General features: G+C 55.8%; 1 protein-coding gene across 1 annotated transcript in view; it reads left to right on the forward strand.

Moving 5' to 3' along the window:
• KIRREL3 (kirre like nephrin family adhesion molecule 3) overlaps positions 1 to 18431 on the forward strand; it is a 452863-nt gene that overhangs the window by 407528 nt on the left and 26904 nt on the right. The window contains exons 5-6 of the mRNA XM_016204456.2: positions 9562 to 9719; positions 16251 to 16401. Of these exons, the coding sequence (XP_016059942.1) occupies positions 9562 to 9719; positions 16251 to 16401 (309 nt within the window). The remainder of the gene's footprint in view (positions 1 to 9561; positions 9720 to 16250; positions 16402 to 18431) is intronic.

Genomic DNA, 18431 nt, shown 5'->3' on the forward strand with positions numbered 1-18431 from the left:
AATGTGCATAAAGCTGAAAGGTACATTAGGTGGCTTTCTGAGATTCCCTGTATTAAATGTTCGTGGCAAGGGGCCTGAGACAGCACCTCGTTTCTTCCCCTCCCTTCCCCGGAGCCCTGACCTGGCCTCGGTTCTCCCTTACGGGGACACTGATCGTCTCTCGTCACATTGCTCTGAGTCGGTGACTTGGCCTTCGCGCAGCTCTTTCTCTCTCTTTTCCTGCCTCTCCCTCTGCGTCCCCTCCTTGCACTTTTCTTGGTCCCTGCTCTGTCTCTTCCCATCTCTGTTCTCACCTTCAACCAACAATCATCTGGAACAAATGCCCAGTTTTATAATGAAAGCATCAGTGTTCCTGACCTCTTGTTTTAGGAGCCAATCACTGGAATTTCCTATGTTTATTTTTAAACCCCTTAGTGAGGTGACCCTTTGCCAGCACCCCTCCGTTTCTGCATAGGATGCTGAGGCTCTGGGTGCTGGTTGGGCAGGTTTCCATCCCCCGGCCTCCTTCCCTTCCTTAGGGAAAGCCACCCAGTTCCTCTGGAGGTTCTTGGCCAGATGGGGAGCTCATGGCCACATCAAGCAAATCAGTTCTGCTATTTCTGGGCCCAGCCAGACTGACCCAGCCATCTCCTGTTGGGTCAGGACAGCTACCTTAGAGGTGGGAGAGCCACACAGGGCACCGGGACGAGTTGTGGCTCCCATGCGGCCCTCGGCACTGAGGTTAGCAGTGGGCCACTGGACTCACAGGGCCCTGAGCCAGGAGCCTGGTTCCGGTACTTACGACATGTGCGACTTGCCTCAAGTGGATTAACTATTCTGTACCTCAGTTTCCCCATCTGTAAAATAAGAACACTACCAGGGCCCACAGCATGAGTTTACTGTGAGGTTTAAGTAAGTAAATGGTGGGCAAAATAGGTGAAGGGGACTGAGAGGTACAAATTTCTGGTTACAAAACAAGTCAGTCACAAGCGGTAATGCACGGCCCAGGGAATATAGTCAATACTATTTAATAACTTTGCAGAGTGACAGATGGTAACTAGACTCACTGTGGTGATCATCCTGTAATGTATAAAAATATTGAATCACTATGCTGTACACCTGAAACTAATTTAATATTGTATGTCAATTATAATTCAATTAAAAGAGAAAGCAAGTAAATGGCAGCCCATGCCACCGTGCTCGGCTTCCCCAGGCCCAGCCGTGCTGATCGGGACCCCAAAGTCAAGTCAAAGTCAGAACTAGCTGAAGAGCTTAGCCAGGCTGAGGCGGGTGCGCGCCAGCTACTCCTGCTCCTGCAAACACGCCCAAGAAGGGCTCCCACTTTGTCCTGTGGCTGTCTGCACAACCCAGCCCCCAGGTGGGTCAAGGGGGCCACCCACACCCTGTGCTTGCCACGCCACCCACCCTACAGCCCCACCTGCCCCACGAGCCACGCCGTTCCTTTGGCTGCTGCTCTCACAGGTCCCCCTTTCCCACCAAAGGGGGAGCTACCTGGGCCCTCCACGCATGTTCTCCACACCCCGCCCACCAGCACCCAGAGCCAGGGCTCATGGGACACGGCTGTTTGCATGGAGCCCGTGTCTGTCGCCCTCCCTGCCATCACCCTCTCCCCTCCCTCTGCTCTGCACACATCCTGTGATTTACTTGTCTGCTCAGTGTCACTGAAATGTCCTTCTCCCCACAAACAGCTCCTCCCTGATAAGGCGGCTCAGACCCTTCTTCAAGCCTTAATCTGGAATAAACAGAATGCTCGCCCTGCCCACTTTGAAGGGGAAACAAGTGACTTTGTTTGACTTTGTCCCTGACAGCAGCTGTCCCCTGGCCCTCACCTCCCCACCCTGACCCTCCTCCCTGGCAGGCCCCGCCCGCCCTGCCTCCACTGTCTCTTTGTCACTGGTGGTGCGGTCAGTGCTCCAAGGCCACGTGCTGACCATGACGCCAGGGGACGCTGAGGCTGGGCCACGGAACAAGGGCTGAAACAAGCTCTTTCCCAAGCAATCTGCTGCTCACTTGGGCAAGTAACATAACCACTTTGTGCCTCAGTTTTAAATACGTAACAGGAATGTTAGGTATTCAGCAAACGGAGACTGACTGGGTGTTTGGATGGATGGATGGATGGATGGATGGATGGATGGATGGATGGATGGATGGATGGATGGATGGATGGATGGATGGGTGGGTGGATGGATGGATGGATGACCTGACTTTTGTGACGATCGGTCTGGGACCGTGTGGGAGAATGAGGGAGAGAATGCGAGGTAGCATCATCCAAGCAAGAGATGGCGAGGGCCTGAGCCAGGAAGACTTCGGGGGATGAAACGGAGAGACACGTTTGAGAGGGAGCTCAGAATTTACCAGGATAGTTAACAAGGCAGGGTGAAGAGAGAGGAATCCCGAAAAAGCTGCAGATCCTGGCTGCAGTCATTGAATGGTGGTGCCGTCCCCCAAAATAGGACTGTGCATGTTTGGGATTTACCAGCATACAGATGTCGGTGAGTCCACAGGAAAGTGATGTGCTTCCCCCTAAACAGTGTGCAGAATGACCTGTGCCAGGAAGAGCAGGCCCTGGGGGAGGTCAGCAGCTGCCGTGGGAAGAAAGTGACAGCCAGAGTGGACAGGAGAGAAACAAGGGGATCTATCTCCCCGTCCCCACCTGCTCTTGTCTTGTTATCAGTATGTGTGTATTCTTTATTGTCTGTCTCTCCACTAGGCTATAAACGCCACGAGGTCAGGAGCGCTGTGTCCCTGTGTTTCAGAGAGGGCCTAGCACACAGCGGGCCCTCGATGTGAATTTTCTGAATGAATGTTGAGCTAGCCCTGAAAAGCTATCCTTAAAAGTTCCCCCGTCCCCTGTCCCGTCTTTACATTCTGCGGTTCTGCACTTTGGCCAGTAGGTGGCACGTGTATGCGCGTGAGGGACAGAGGCTGGGATTTCGGGTGTCTCAGAACCTGGGCAGAGGCCCTAAGTGAGCAAGGAGAGGATCTGAACGGCAGGCATCATCTGTTCATGCCCACGGCAGACACCTCTCAGGCACCCACGGCCAGCATGGCCCATGCTCCCTCGCCCTCTGAAACTCACCCTGAGGGGTCCGAATGCCACAGGCATAGCAGAGCCTGTCGCAGTATTGGGGTAACGGTCGGTCGGGGTGCAGGCAGGAGGGCTGATGGAAAGGGCTGAGAAGGGCTGCTGCCGCTTTCTTTGTGGCCTGTAAGCTGCTCTGACTCCAGGGGAACAAATCACAGGGTCAAACAAACCTGGGTCTAAATCGCAACTCCACCACTTACCTGCTGTGTTATCTAAGCCAAGTATTTTGCCTTCTCTGAGCCTGTTTCCTAATCTATAAAATGGAGATCCTAACAGTTCCTGTTTCAAAGAAAATTGGGAATAAAACAAGAGGGCCCTTTGGCACAGTGCCTTTCACATAGTGAGAAAAGTAAACATCATTCTAAAAACTAGACGTAAGCATTATTTGCATATCATAAAAGGTAATCCTCATTATAATACTGCAGGTGTCTTTATTACCCCACCTCCCAGATTGTCGGATTATATAACTCGCCCAGTCATACAGCCCATAAAGTAATGGACTCAAGCCAGGAGCTGCTCAGCAAACTTAGTGCGGGATGTCCCGGGTGTGGCAGGTACTAGGCCAGGTGATAGGGATCAGGGGAGGGGGAGGTTGCAGTCTAGGAGAGGCACACACATGCGGATCATTGCACAGAGTAAGTTCACTATTGAGACAGGATGCCCAGGATGCTGTGGGATCATGGACAAAAGTCACTTGTTCCAACCTGGAGATTCCAGAAAGACCTCATGAACCGGGCAACCCGCTAGCTAAGTCTTGAAGGCTGGGCAGGGAGACCCTGGAGGAGATCTCCAGCATCCCAGTCAAAGAAATGCCCTGTGCGAGGAGCCCGTTATGAAACAAGACAGCTAGCTGCAATCCCCGTGTCTGGTGAGCCGTCTGGGCCCTTTCTTTAGCCTAACCCAGAAAGCTGAGGAGGGAACAGGGCACCAGGCCAGTGCCGAAGGGCCCCCTATGTGCTCTCATTGTCTGGTGAGCCTTTCCGTCAGAGCGTTCATCAGCCTGTAATTATTCCTCGGAGTCCTCCAGAGCAGGGCTTCTCAAACACTGATGTAATACAGGTTTCCTGGGGTGCTTTTCAACGCCAGGCCTGATTCAGGAGGTCTGGAGGTGGGGACCAGCAGCTGCCATCTGTAACAAGCTCCCAGGTGGGGTGTGACTGCAGGCCATCTGGGCTCACCCGAGGAACAAAGGTCTGCAGGAGGGCAGGCAGGTCTGGTTTTCTCAGCCATTATCTGCCCAGACTGTGGCATGAAAGAGGCTGAGTGGGAGAAATGAAAGGAGAAAGATAGGGAGGAGAGGGGAAGAATGCTGGCGGAGCAGGACGGGACACTGGGGTGGAGGAAGACTCTGAAGGTGGGAGAGCCCCTGGGTGGATGAGGCCCTGGTGGCCTCCCTCCAGTCGGGTCAGCTCCCACACTCCCAGCATGAACTGGGCCCGCTCCCTACCCTGCCTGAGTCCCCGGGGCCTGGGGCTGAAGGCTGATGCCTAATAGCAAAGAAAAGTAGTGCCGGCAGCTAACCTGCTCCTGCGCCCGCAGCCAGGTGTCTCTGATCTGTCACCTGCAGCTTTCTTCCCAGCCTGTGATCCAGGCAAATCAGACTGGGGTCCCACCTCGACCAAGAAAACTGGTGCTACCAAGAAAACAGGCTGAGGAGCACCCTACCACTACCACCATGCATCCCAGCCCAGGCTTGTCCCTCCAGAAATGGCAGGAAGCAGCCAGTCCCCCCCATGTCACACCGCAGAGAGCCCTATACAGCTATCCCAGTGAGGGCCCGGAGGCTCCTCCTCTTTGCCCACCCCCAGCACTCACTCATCCACCCCCAACTCTATCCACCCACACACAAACACAAACACACACACGCACGCACAATATGAAAAGTGCCGACCTCAGAGGGAAAGGCCATGAGAGATCTCGCCCAACCCAGGGATCTTTCATTTACTCAGTCAACAAATATTTATTCAGCACCTGCTATGTGCCAGGCACTGACCTAGAGATGGCAATATTGCAGCGACCACGACACTGTTCGGGAGCCTCCTTCCAGGAAACAGAGACAGACAGTATGAACCCAGGGATGGGGAACTGAAGCAGGTGGTGAGATGGGGAGCGGCCCAGGGGCTACTACATGGGCCCCGCTAGGATGTGAATTTAAGCTGTGCCCTCATTTACAAGACGAAACCATCTAGACGAAAATACAGAAAGGAGCATTCCAGACGGAGCAGAGCCAGGGCCAGGCCCTGAAGCAGGACGAGCTGGCTTGTTCAGCAAACAGAAAGGCTGAGGGAGGGAGGGGTGCTGAGGAGGGACCAAAGGGACCCAGGTCGCAGAGGTGGGCCAGGCCAGAGGTGCAGGCGCCCGCAGTGCAAACCACATTCTAGGTAACCCTGCAAGCTCTGAATCAGGGTAGTAGCAGGCCCGGTCCGTGTTGTTCATGAACTTCTCTGGTGGCAATGAGCTGGTCCAGAGTGGGGTGGAAACCCCGACCCCAGCTCCACTCTGCCCTCTGTCCTGCTGATGTCCTGTGGGAAGGACAGTCAGACGCTGACCCCTGACACACACTCTAGTCCCGAAGTCTAAGGCCTTCATGGGAGCACTTCCTACAGAGAGCAGTGGGGCCGGGGAGTGGTTCCATATAACTCTGAGCACAGGATCTCTCATTTCTTTTTTTTTCTTTTTTTTAAATATATCTTTATTGATTTCAGAGAGAGGAAAGGTGAGGAAGAGAGAGAGATAGAAACATCAATGAGGAGAGAGTCATTGATCGAGCCTGCAACCGGGCATGTGCCCTGACCAGGAATCGAACCCCGATTGCCTGGATCCTAGGCCGATGCTCAACCACTGAGCCACGCCCAGCTGGGCTGGAATCTCTCATTTCTATAAAACGATATAAAGAATCTCAGTACATAAAAGCCACTGCAGATTTACCTCCAGCTGGAGTCAGGCTGCGCTCCCAGGCCCACGCTCATCTTCTGCCCTCACTCATCGTGACCTGGGGCAGCTTCTCCTGCTCCCTGGCCTCAGTTTCTTCTCTGTGAATTCAGAACTAGACTGTGTCCCCTGCCCCTCCTCTCCTGCCCTTGACACAGAGCTTGGAGAAAGTCCTCTCACAGGGAGAGAGAGCCACGTGCCCCACACTGCCCACCCATGTGGTGGCCGCCTGCAGGGCTGGCGGGGGCAGGGAGGGAGACCCCCAGCTACCTGCCCAAATCCTGGGGCACAGAAAAGTCTACAAATAGCCAGCCACCCGGCAATAGCGACCGAGGCACCTCAGTTCACATGATCTGTGGTTTCCTAATTAGTGCCGAGGAGCCGGCCAGGGCTTCGCTCTCACTGAGCCGGCCCGGCTAAGGCTGGGCAGTGGCCTCCGCAGGCTGGCTTCCAGCTCTGGGGACCAGCTTTCCCGGGATCCGCTCAGGTCGTCCACGGGCCTCAGCCACCCGACAGTTAATGCATTTTGTCCTGACTGACAGTAAGCACAACACAAAACAGTCAACTATTTTTATCTCCAGATTAATCACAAAAGGCTAACGTTTCCGCCTTCCCTGTGATTAAAAATTAGGAACCCGAACTCTGTGGTGGTTCAAGATAATAACCAATCCTGCGAGGGGCGTTGTGAATAATGCATGTGCAGGCTCAGGCTGCTCCAGACCCCCCCGCCCCCCAGCCTCAGCTCGGGGCCCCTCTAGAGAGAGGGAGTGAGTCGCCCCTTCCTTACAGGGGAGCTTCAGCTGCCAGAACCACTGTTGATTTCTGTGCAGCCTGTGGGCCCCACAACATCCTCCCTCTACACCCACCCTCCCCACACACCCCAGCCCCATCTGCACCCCCACCCCATCTGGTGTGCAGCCAGGCGAAGGCCAATCAGTAATGCATAGCTCCATGAATAACTGCGTGATAACCGCTTATTTGGGAAGATGCAATCAGGACCCATTCTGAGCCTGGATGTTGCGTGTGCGAGTGTGTGCGCGCCTGAGTACTCACACTGCGCAGCCCCAGCCCCCCTCCCCGTCTTCGCTCCCCGAATCCAGTACTCCCAGCACAGCCCTGGGAGCAGGAAGGAAAGGCTCCACCCCTCGCCTGCCTTTGCTTTTTGGAAAGGCCTCCTCAGGCTCCACACTGTGATCACAGGAGCAGAGGCCCAGAGACATTTGGTTCTTTGACTTGGCCACACACGGGAACCCTCTGCGAGCTTTCAAAGCCCCTGCTTCTGGGCCCACCTCCGGAGACTGGTTCAGCGGGTCAGTGTGCGGCCCTGATTTTAAAAATCTCTCCCAGAAGACTGTAATATGCGGCCAGGATTAAGAACCACTGCCTCAGGCCCGACGAATGTCAGTCCTGGAGAGAACGTTCCAGATCCCCTGTTGAACTTTCACATTTTGTATCTCGGGAGGAAATAAAACCGGGAGAAGGGCCTGCCTGACCAGCATCACCCCTCTGGTGGAGGGCACTTTCCATGGCCGCACCCCTGGGCTAGTTTATACTACTCCTAAAGTTTCCAGTGGTCCTTTCCACTCTTCCTGGTGCTCGGCAAGCTCAGCTGGAGCACCTCCACCCTGGACAGTTCATGGGGAGCAAGCTGCCACCACACAAGGGAAGAGATAGGAGCCCAGCCCCAGCCCCAGCCCTCCCTGCTGGAAGGAGCCCATGCCAGGGAGATAAAGTTCCCTCTGCAGCAAATGTAACGCCCACCCCAACTATGGAAAGCCCTCATTAGCCTCCCTTTGCTCACAGGCCACACCCGCACCCAGGAGGCCTCTGGCAGTAATGAGGGGGTACAGAGTGTCTTGATTGTCCAGCCCACACCCACCATCTGTCTGAGCCCAGGCCCCCCAAGAGGCTGGGCAGGGTTGGATGAGGCAGACTTCCTCCCTGGGCCAGGATCCCGGGCGGAGTCCTGGGGCTGGTGAGGGCATCTCGAGACCCTGAGGGTTTGTTCTTTCTCAGGAATAGAAACTCCTCCCTGGAAGGGCTGGGGATTGGCATTCACGGGGCTGCAGCTCTGACCCAGGCCCCCTCAAGGCAGGACAGAGGCACAGAGCCCCTAGCTGAAGATGTCCAGAGCCTCCTGCTGTTTTTGAGGTGCCCTGGGAGAGCCACAGAACAGGGGAGGCCCTGGGGAGGAGAGGGGAACCAGGCAGGTTGTAGGAGTGCCTACTGGGGGGAGGGCAAACTGGAAGGCAGAGCCTGCTGGGGGACCGCCTGGAGCTGCTGTGGTCACCTTCCCTGAGCCCACCAGAGGTGAAGCTTACACAGGTCCTGGGCTGGAAGATGGACTTTCTCCAGTAACTGGGTCCTTTGTTCTAGGTCCCTAGCTTGTCACTCAGCTACCCCCTATCATTCATGGCAGATGTGCGGTCAGCCTTTCCCAGCCTCCAGAACTGAGGGACCCAGCCCCTGCAGGGAGGAAGAGTAGGGTTGCTCAGGTGGCCTCTAGGGAGACCAGCCCCTCTGTGGTTTGTCCAGGGAGGAGAGGCAGGGAACATCAGAGGCCACACTCCCCATGTGCCCACAGCCCTGGCATTAGAAGAGGCTCTGTGACTTTGGCCTGTCACCTAACTTCTCTGGGCCTCTTCTCCAAACGATGGTCATGTATCATCATGTCTGCCTGCCCTACCTCCACGGTCATCGTCGGATCAAAGGTGTGACTCTGTCAAGTTGGCACATGTTTATGGGCCTTCCTTCCACCGGCACAGGTTCTGTGCAGGGCACTGAGGGAGATGTCAGGCTCCTCCGCCCTCCTGGGCTCCCAGCAGCAGCCACAGCCTCAGACCTGCTGCTGAACACGCGGCGGGAGAGCCGGGCAGGGAGGCCCTTTCTCACGGGGGCGAGGGAGCTGGCACCGCTGTGAAAGGGCCAATCGCTCAGGAGATGCCAGGGGACGCACAGCCCCTGAAACGATGTCTCAGTCTTGAAAGGTGCCTGTCACCTGTCCCCGGAGAGGAAAGGGGCGGCCCCGTGCTCCAGGTGTCAGGGCCTGGCTCCCAGCCCTGGCTCTGTCACTCACTGGCAGGGTGCCCTTGAGCCTGCCCCCCCGAGCCCCAGTTTCTGCATGTTTGCAGGTGGGGGAATAGTAATGTTTACCAGCGAGACTGTCATGGGGACGGAGTCAGACAACACATGGGACAAGGAGAGGAGAGGAGAGGAGGAGTGAGAAGGAAAGAAACTACCGATATTATCTGGGCATCGGAGCCTGGCTCTGCCATCTGTGACCAAGGTTCAAGACGCCTGCCCTGTCCCCTCACAGGCTCATCGTGTGCAGAGGATGTGACGATGATATAAATATGAATAAATATGCCGTGCATGTGCACGGGATTATCGCCGTTATTATTGTGACAATACAAGGGGATTAACGTTTATTTAAGTAGGAAAATTATTGTTTGTCATCAGCTCCATAAAGTCGGCCAGCTCAGCCGGCTGCCTGGCTGGACGACCGGGGTGCCCTCCTCCTGACCTCTCTCCTCTTCTCCCTACAGTGCCCCCCGATGACCCCGTCATCCTGGGGGGGCCCGTGATCAGCCTGCGGGCAGGGGACCCCCTCAACCTCACCTGCCACGCAGACAATGCCAAGCCCGCGGCTTCCATCATCTGGCTGCGGAAGGGAGAGGTCATCAACGGGGCCACCTACTCCAAGGTGAGGCCTGGGGGCAGGTGGGGGCGAAGGAGGGGCGGGGACCGCAGGAGGGGGGTCCAGCTCTCCCTACCCTTGCAGCTCTCTCTCACTCTATGTGTCCATCTGTCTGTCGCTCTTGTTTCCCCCTCTTTGTCCCTCTGTCTCTGTCTTTCTCTGCATCACTTTCTCTCTCACGCTGTGGCCCCCTTCGACTGACCTCCTGTCTCTCGGCTGTGCTGCCCTGTGTCTCTTCCTCTCTCTCTTTCCTGGGGTAACTGCTGGGCTTGGTGAAAACCCTAAGAATAGAGATGGTGAGAGGAGGAGCCTGAGGACAGAGTGGCCAGGGCCCAGGGATGCCCAGTAAGTTTGAATTTCAGATAAACAATGACTAACCTTGCAGGGTAAGTACGTCCCAGTACTGCATGGTGCACACTTATGGCTCATACTCACGTTAGTAAATTACTCACTGTTTATCTTACATTCGGTCTTAACTGAGAGCCTGTGTTTCTATTTGCTAAGTCTGGCCACCTTCCAGGGCTGCCAGGTATGACTGCTGAGGTGCTTCCCTGTCCCAGGTGCCCAGCTCAAGGGCCAGGGAGGGCTGAAACCCTCAGCAAGCCCCTCACCCAGCTCTTCCTGCCCACAGGGCACTTTTTCCTAATTCACACAGAGCACTATGAGCTACAAGTGCTCTGAACTGGTCCTTATATCGGCCACATTGTTTATTTTCTGTATGTTATGATGGTTGGACATCGACAAGGCCCAGGAGGAGAGACCACCCTTCTCAGGGTCAGCTAATTCCAGACACTTACAGAGAAGACGCCTTTGGTGTGCAAACCAAACCCTCACCACCTCCTATAGCCCTCCTGCCCCAAACAACCCCCTGCCAGGTGCTGGGTAGCTACACCACCCCCAGAGCCTAGAGCCTGCAGAACTATTCAAGCCAGCCAACCCTGAACCTGCCTCAGGGTCCCCAGGAAAACCACACTGAACACTCGAACCCTGGCTTTCTCCTCTGCCCCCTCTGCTTCCCAACAGACCCTGGTGCTCCCCCATGTGGCCCTCCTCTTGAGTGCTGTGAGTAACAGCCTTTTCCATGACAGCCGTCCCTGATCTGTTGGCCTCCCCCTACCAGAAAGAAAACAAAATCCCAGGTAACTTCCAAACAGCACCCACTGACCTCCATGCAAGGAGACTGTGAATGGCACTACAGACAGGGTTCCTGGACCTCAGAGTCTCTAAAGATGAGTGGGGCCTAGAAGGATCCACCATCCAGCTCCCTGACCTACAGGTGGGAACTGAGGTCTGACGAGGGAGTGACTCTCCTGCTCAGCTGACAAGTAGTGAGACACCATGGTCTCCTTCCCATGAGCCTCTCTGACTCAGACAGATGGGCAGCTGCTCAGAGGTTGCACCAGAGCTTCGAGCCAGCCAGCACCCCAGGCTCTGAAGCTGGAGGTTCAGGCCTCCAGAACCCCTCTCTCCTCCCCTCATGGCCTCAGACAGTTGGAGGTACACCACCTGCTCCCCACTCCCAACCCACCCCGGCCCCTTTTCCAGGGTCCTTAGAAAGACAAGCAAGCCTTTGCCGTCAGTGGAGGGTGTAAGGTGGCCTGTCCCTTCTCTGAGGCTATGTCCTTCCTGACAAAGCTGCCCCCCTACCAAGGAGTCAACCCCAAGGCTGCTGATCACAGTCCCCACCCAGAGCCTAGTGCCAGAACCTGGAACAAAAGCCTTTCCTTGGGCAAGAGTCTATTCTGGGGAAAGCTGCCTATTGAGAGGTGAGTCCCTCCCTCAGGTCTTGGGTGGGAGCCACCCTGTTGTGTTATGAGATAAAAAAAACATGGCACAAGAAGTGTATCGTCCGCTGAAGATGAAAAGGAAGGCAAAGGGTGTTTCCTTCCAGTCTGGGCATCTGTCCAATCCCTCCCTGAAGTTGGGACAGCCTGGCCCCTGCCACGGTTTATGTCCTGCAGGGGACATACCCCCATCTGGCAAAGAGAAGGTCACCTTGCTGGACCTGCACAGAGGCCACCGTGCCCCCTTGCCTGGCACCGTGCTGCTGCAAACAGGAACAGAGACATCAAGCTCCACCCTCTGCCCAGCAACCCTGTTCACACTCCCACTGGCCTATAATGGGAATGGGGCCTGGGTTCCAGTCCCTGGTCTGTGTAGCCCCAGGAAAGCCATTCCCTGGGCCTCAGCTTCCTCCTGTAAAACAAAGGGGTTGGATCAGTACTCTTTATTAGTCTGCTAGGGCTGCCAAAACACAGTACCACAGACTGGTGGATTAAACAGCAGCCATTTATTTTCTCACAATTCTGGAAGCTGGAAGTCCAAGATGAAGGTGCCAGCAGGGTTGGTTTCTGGTGAGATGCCTCTCCCCACCAGTCACCCCAGCATCCCCCCTCCCACCTGCCTATCTATGGGGGGGGGGGCCTAGAGTCTCCACCCAGGGTAGCACCCTCCTCAACCTGGCCTTCTTTGTGAAGGGCATCACTGCAGGCCCCAGGGCACAGGAGTGAGGGTCCCTGAGGATGCAGGTCCAGGCAAATGGCACCGCGCAGGTCTCCACCTCCCCATACATCCCTATTCAAGCATCGGCCCTTGTGGATTCCCCAAGCAGCTATAAAAAGGGGAAGCAGAGAGGAGATTTTTTTAAAAAAGAAAAAGAAAAAAAAGACACACAGGTGGGGGAGGTGGGGGAAGAAGGAAGGAAAGGCGGCCTTGTTGCTAGGCAATTAGGTCTCACTCGAGGCCTCTCAAGGCTATTTGCATCTCAATGCTCGTCCCTTATTTAGCTCAGGTGTTGGGTTCCACCCACTGCATTCCCTCCAAACCTCCTTCCCTGTTACCTGGGTCCCCAGGCAGACAACACCAGGCCTCCCGTCTCTTAGGCTCAGCATCTCCCCACTGCCCAGCTGAGGCCCCGGGGGCTTTGGGAAGAGCAGAGCGGCCACAGTTGCCTGCACTGGACAACCACACACAGGTCGCTTTCTGTCCCCAGCTAACCCAGCCTCCAGGGCCACTGCCCTTTGAATGCCAAGTGCCTGCCCTCAGGGATGGGGCAGTGGGGCACAGATAGGAAGCAGTGCCCTGGCAGGCAGAGTTTAGAGACGGGCCCCAGACCTCACACAGCTGCTGGGAAGCCTGAAAGCTCCTTGGATGGAGACAGAGAGCTGGAAGCCCATCCATGAAGCTACTGCTCTGGCGCACTCACTCCTGCATGTGTGTCATATGTACACCCAACCCCAGTACACACCTGCACACCCAGACGCGCTGGGTACTCCTGCACCTGCAAGAGCTGCCATCAAGGTCACATGGGGCAGCCTGGGGTGGGATCTGGCAGCCTGCTAGTGCCACCACTCTGGAGGGAGGGCTGCCCCAGGCCTTAGAAATGGTGACCCCAGACACAAAAGACTCACCATTAATAATTCACTGGATGAGCTGATTTGCATCCTAACAAGGTTTTGAAATAGGAGGTGGGAGGCTGGGGCCCACAGTGTCCCCCCAGAGCCAAGTTCAGTGAAGGGGAGAAGCTGGGAGGGAAGGCCAGTGGGGCTGTGACGAGAATCAGCCAATGACAGAATGTTCGGCCTAGTTGGGGCCTTCAAAGCCACAGTCCAAAGGTTCATTTGCATATGAGTAAAGGGGAGCTCTATAAGACGGGAATGAGGGGAAGAAAAGGAAAAGCGAGAGGTGAGAAGATTAGGAAGCACAGCCCAGGTCTGCAGACCTGGCCCTTCCCCGGGGACACCATCCAGGGTCTGGGGTCCCAAGAGCTGAAAGCCAAGCTGTGTCTCCTATGGGTGCCAAGCCAACCACCTGCCTTCCCCCTTTCTCCCCCTGTTTAATGAAAGCATCTCCCTTTTCTCTAATTAGGTGGAACAGCTTGAACCAGAATTTTTATTTCCCAGAAAAGCACACACCCGGACACAGTAAATATGTCATTAATCATCATTTGGAGGCAGAGGAGCACCCTGGGCTGGGAGTGTGGGGGGCAGACCAGGGGCCTCATTAGCAGCACAGACGTCCTGGTTGCCCTCCCGCCAGCACCCTGATGGCCCTGCCGTCCCCTGCAGATAGCAGGTCAGTGGAGGGGCTCCGGCAGTCACTTATGTTGGCTCAGTGGAAAAGTAAAGAAAGGAGATAGTATGGACCTCCCTCCCCACACAGACACACACAGACACTCCACCCCAGGAGTTATTTTCATCCAGGAAATTGTTCTTATTATCACTTGGCTATTTATAGACACAGAGGGTCTGCGGAAGGCCCTGAGCTATTGTGTTGCTGTGGTGCAGCCGCAGCGCCCTCCCCTAGGGGGTGCTAAACCTCTGTGCCTGTCCCCGTGCAGGTCCCTGTGTCCAGCCAGTTCTGCACCCTGGCCCTGAGCCTGCTCCCCACCGACTGCCCCATGGCTGGTTGGAACTGACCACATCCCTCTCCCCCAACCCCTCTCCAAGGACCCCTCTGCCCAGGGCTAAGGCCACCACCCATGACGGCCCAGGGAAGGATATGCAATGAGGCCTCAAGCCACCAGCACCTGCCTAGGCCCAGGCAGCCTTTGAGCGTCCAGGAGAAACCGTGCCTGCGACTGCCCCGCCCCGTGGATCTCGCTGGCATCGAAGGGTCTGGCTTTGGCTACAAAGGACGTGCTGACCTAGGCAAGGCTCAGGCCATGTTCTACTGCTGGAGGCCACAGCTCTGCCCCAGCTGAGAAGGACCCCACTGGCCCGCGGGCCCCGAGAGCTGTTCCAGCAGCCCACATGACCTTGGCTCCCTGACCTTGGTGGCTACATAATGATTCTGACCGTTCCCACCTTTAATCGGAGATCATGCTCACCTCCTTCCAGCTGTGGCAGGAGGGTCACGGCTCAGGGCTCACCATTCTCAAGTACAAAGCCCAGCCCTGCCCAGCAAGTTCCTGATTCATTTTGAACTCAGTTTTCTCTTCTGCTAAATAGAAATAATGCTCCTCTTCTTCCAGGGTCTGGTGAGATTAGAGACGATGCTGTTGTTGTTTTAAAGGAGGTTTTGAGGAAGTCAAGTCTGTTATTCTGTTCCTGGCTCTAATCTCAGCAAAACAGGACTGCATCTGACAGCCCTTTTCTGGAGGGAGTCAGTTCCTTCCCAGAATCAGCAGCCACCCAGGACCGACCAACTCCTACTTGGGAGTGGCCCTCCTGCCCCGCACGCTTCCCAGCACGCACCCACCTTAGCAGGTCACCTGCGGGCTCAGCTCCCAGGGCACCAAACTAAGAGGGAGGGAACTGAAAAGGGATGCAGGGGAGGGATGATGGTGGAACTGGCTGCAGAATGACCTCAGGGTCCTGTGGAAACAAAGGAATGGAAGACAGGAGACCAAAGGCCTTAGGACTTAAGTCAGTTTCTTTCCTAGGGCTGCCCTGACAAAGTCCTACAACTGATGCTTAAAACAACTGAGATTCACCGTGTCACAGTGTGGAAGCCAAAAGTCTGCATGCACACAAGGTGCTGACAGGGCCACGCTCCCTCCCAAGGCTTTAGGGAGAATTGTCGCCTGCCTCTTCCAGCTCCTGGAGGCTCCTGGCCATCCTTGGCTTGTGGCAGCATCGTTCCAGTCCCTGCCTCCCTCTTCATCGCATCTTATTCCTGTGGCTCTCTGTCTCCTCTGTCTCCCTGTCTCTCTGTCTATCCTCAGTCTCTCCATGTCTCCTCTGTCTCCCTGTGTCTCTTCCTCTTGTGAGGACACCAGTCATTGGATTTAGGGCCCATTCTCAATCCAGGATGATCTTGTCTCCAGATTCTCAACTAATTACTAATTACTCAGCTAATCTGTGAAGAACTTATTTCCAAATAAGGTCACATCCTGAGGTTCTAGGACATGAACTTGGGGGGGGAGGGGCGCTACTTAACCCACTACAAGACCCTTATTTCACCTCCATCTTGAAGTGTAAGCTTGGTCAAGCTCTATGGCCACTCTTGGTCTCACCTGCTCTCTCACCTGTCGCGTGGAAGACAATGGCATCTGTCCTGCCTATAACTTGGTCAGAGCTCTAGTAGCTCAGGAAGTGAAATTTGAAACATTGAAAGGGTTTTTATCTAAGTAATAAAGCCAGTCTGGGTCGATTGATTCTGCAGCACCCCCACCCAAGCCTGCCCTTACCCCCAGGCCCCAAACTGCAGCCCCCTCTACAGACCATGTGGCTGCCACGGAACAACAGCTCTGCCTGTCCCACTCAGAGTTTCCTGCAGACCCAGAAGCCCCCGGACATGAAAGGCAGATAGATGGGAATTACTACAAGGGACCTGCAGCCTGGTGTCCATTAAGCCCGGCCTGGCTTCCTCTCTAATCAGGGGCCTGCAAGTCCAGGCTGATTTCCACGCACAATGGGAAGCCTTCTAGTTCCTTTTTCCTTCTGCAGCCCGACACTCAGCCAGACCAGGAACCGTGGTAACCCCAGCTCTGCACAGACTGGTGCCTGGGGTCCTCCAAGCACAGGTCTCCCTCTCCCTGTAGCTGCCAGGCCAGGCCATCCCAGCCGAGTGACATGCTTTCTGTCCCTACCCCAGACCCTGCTCCGTGATGGCAAGCGCGAGAGCATCGTGAGCACGCTCTTCATCTCCCCCGGAGACGTGGAGAATGGGCAGAGCATCGTGTGCCGAGCCACCAACAAAGCCATCCCTGGAGGGAAGGAGACCTCGGTCACCATCGACATCCAGCGTGAGTACTGGCCTGGCCTGGGCCCGGAGGAAGCCACCTGCACCCCTGCCCAGGGCACAGGTTTTGGAAGGGACTGGGCCTGGACAACCAGCTCAGCAGAGCCCCACCCCAGCTCCTTCGGGTTCCCTCTCCTCAGGACATCCGAAGGCAGGAACCAGGTCAGACAGCTCCATGGACTGGCCAGGTTTCAATCTGTGGGTACCCAAAGGGCCAGCTTGTCCTTGTTGTCATTTAAGGTGAAAACATCTCAGATGAGGGTCCTTGGCAGATCACATTTTTAAGCCACATTCCCACACCTGTATAAGGTAGGACTTCCACATCACTGAATGTCCTGGTCGGCCCCTGGCCGCCCTGCTGGCCTCACCAGGTGGCCCACACAGTCCCTTGGAGAGGAAGCCACAGCAGAGCTGCTGGGAGCTAAAGGAGCCCTCGGGGTTCAGACCTCATGAGTAGCACCGGCCCCTCTAGAGGATCTACAGGGGCCCTCTCATGGAAGGGCCGGTCAAGGACAGAAGAGGAAGCAGAGGGAGAAGAGTCAGTCCGTACTTTGCATGTGTTATCTCATTTAATCTGTACAACAACCGTTTGGAGTAGGTATGACTGTGGCCCCTATGTGGGGAAACTGAGCCCCTGAAAGGCTGATGAGCTGGCCCAAGGCCACAGAGGTTTCAATGCAGGCAACCTAGCTTTGCAGAGCTGTCGCTGATAACCCCTCCTCTGTGCTTCTGAATGGTGGGCCTCAGCGACGGTGTTATTACAATTAATATTAACAATGATGCTCTAAAACTACACCAGCGTCATAGTCCAAAAGTTACCTAAAGGAGACTCCTAAAGGTCCCCTAAAGTGCCTGTCAGTCCCAGAGAACACAGAAGGGCTCAGCAAGGCGCTCCAGTGGCCTCACTCTCAGCACCGGACCAGGTTAGGTTTAAACTATCAGCTCTCAAAAATCAACTGTTCTTCCCTTAAGCCACCCCTTCTGCCAGGGAGCACGATGCCACCATGTGCTTGTGGCACTTCGGTCATTGGCTCTGAGCTCTGAGCTCGAGCTGCAGGCCAACACTCTTCCTCCTCAGCATTCTAGTCCTTTTCAATCAAATTCATTTGAAAACACTTCCCCACCGCCCTGGCTCGTCTAGGGCTTCTGGATACTGTTCCACGTGCCTCTCCAAGGATCTGTGTCCTAGGGTTTTCTGAACCCATACGGGGGCCCAAGAGCAGACATCCCTGCTCAGCTCTCGAGTCCTTGCAGACGCCCTTTGCATTCCAGAGGGTGGAAGAAATGGCAGTAACTTCAGATGGGCTCGCTGTGCACACCAGACACAGAGCCGAGTTCTTGGAGAAGCTTTATCTTCACTGTCTCCACCAACTATTAGCCCCCTCTCCTCGCTCCACGCCAAGAAGGGGTTTTGCTTTCTTTCATTCCTCACTCAGTGAGAGCCAAGAACATCAGAGTGATGGGAGGGAGGCGCTCGCTCTGAGGGTCTTGTAAGTTCAGGGGTCAGTCTGAGAGGGGTGCCTCCCTCCCCAGCCCTCGCCCAGGCCCTGGTTCTCCACACCCACCTGCTTCTGTGCAGCAGGCGATCCATGGTGTGGAGCAGTAGGCCCAGCCCCCGAGAGGAGGCAAGGTGCTGTGGGTGTCAGCTGGTCCAGCGTCCAGAAAGGCTCCACCCGCCTTGAGCTGTGCCTGCCCAGCCTGTTGCTCTACCCAGGGACTCCAGTTCCCTGTCTGATTGCACTGAATGACCTCCCAGCTCCCTTCTTGCCCTGGGATTGACCGTGAATTAAAGCTAAGTCTGGGAGGAACGAACGTGGGAGGCACAAGACGTCCAGCCTCCAACCGCCAAGCTGCCAGCCGTGGCCAGGGTGCAGCCCCTTCCTCCTTCCCCCACCAATCCCCAACCTGGTCGGGAGGCCTGTGCCAGCTACGAATCCTGCACAGAAGAAACCACCAGCTTGGCTCCCATGGCAGCTGCCTGGGCCCTGCCAGGGAGACCCAGGAGAGGCATCTGCTCCAGGCCACAGGCCCCTC

This window comes from Miniopterus natalensis, chromosome 20, assembly GCF_054644295.1.
Source record: "Miniopterus natalensis isolate mMinNat1 chromosome 20, mMinNat1.hap1, whole genome shotgun sequence".
NCBI classification, from domain to species: Eukaryota; Metazoa; Chordata; class Mammalia; order Chiroptera; family Miniopteridae; genus Miniopterus; species Miniopterus natalensis.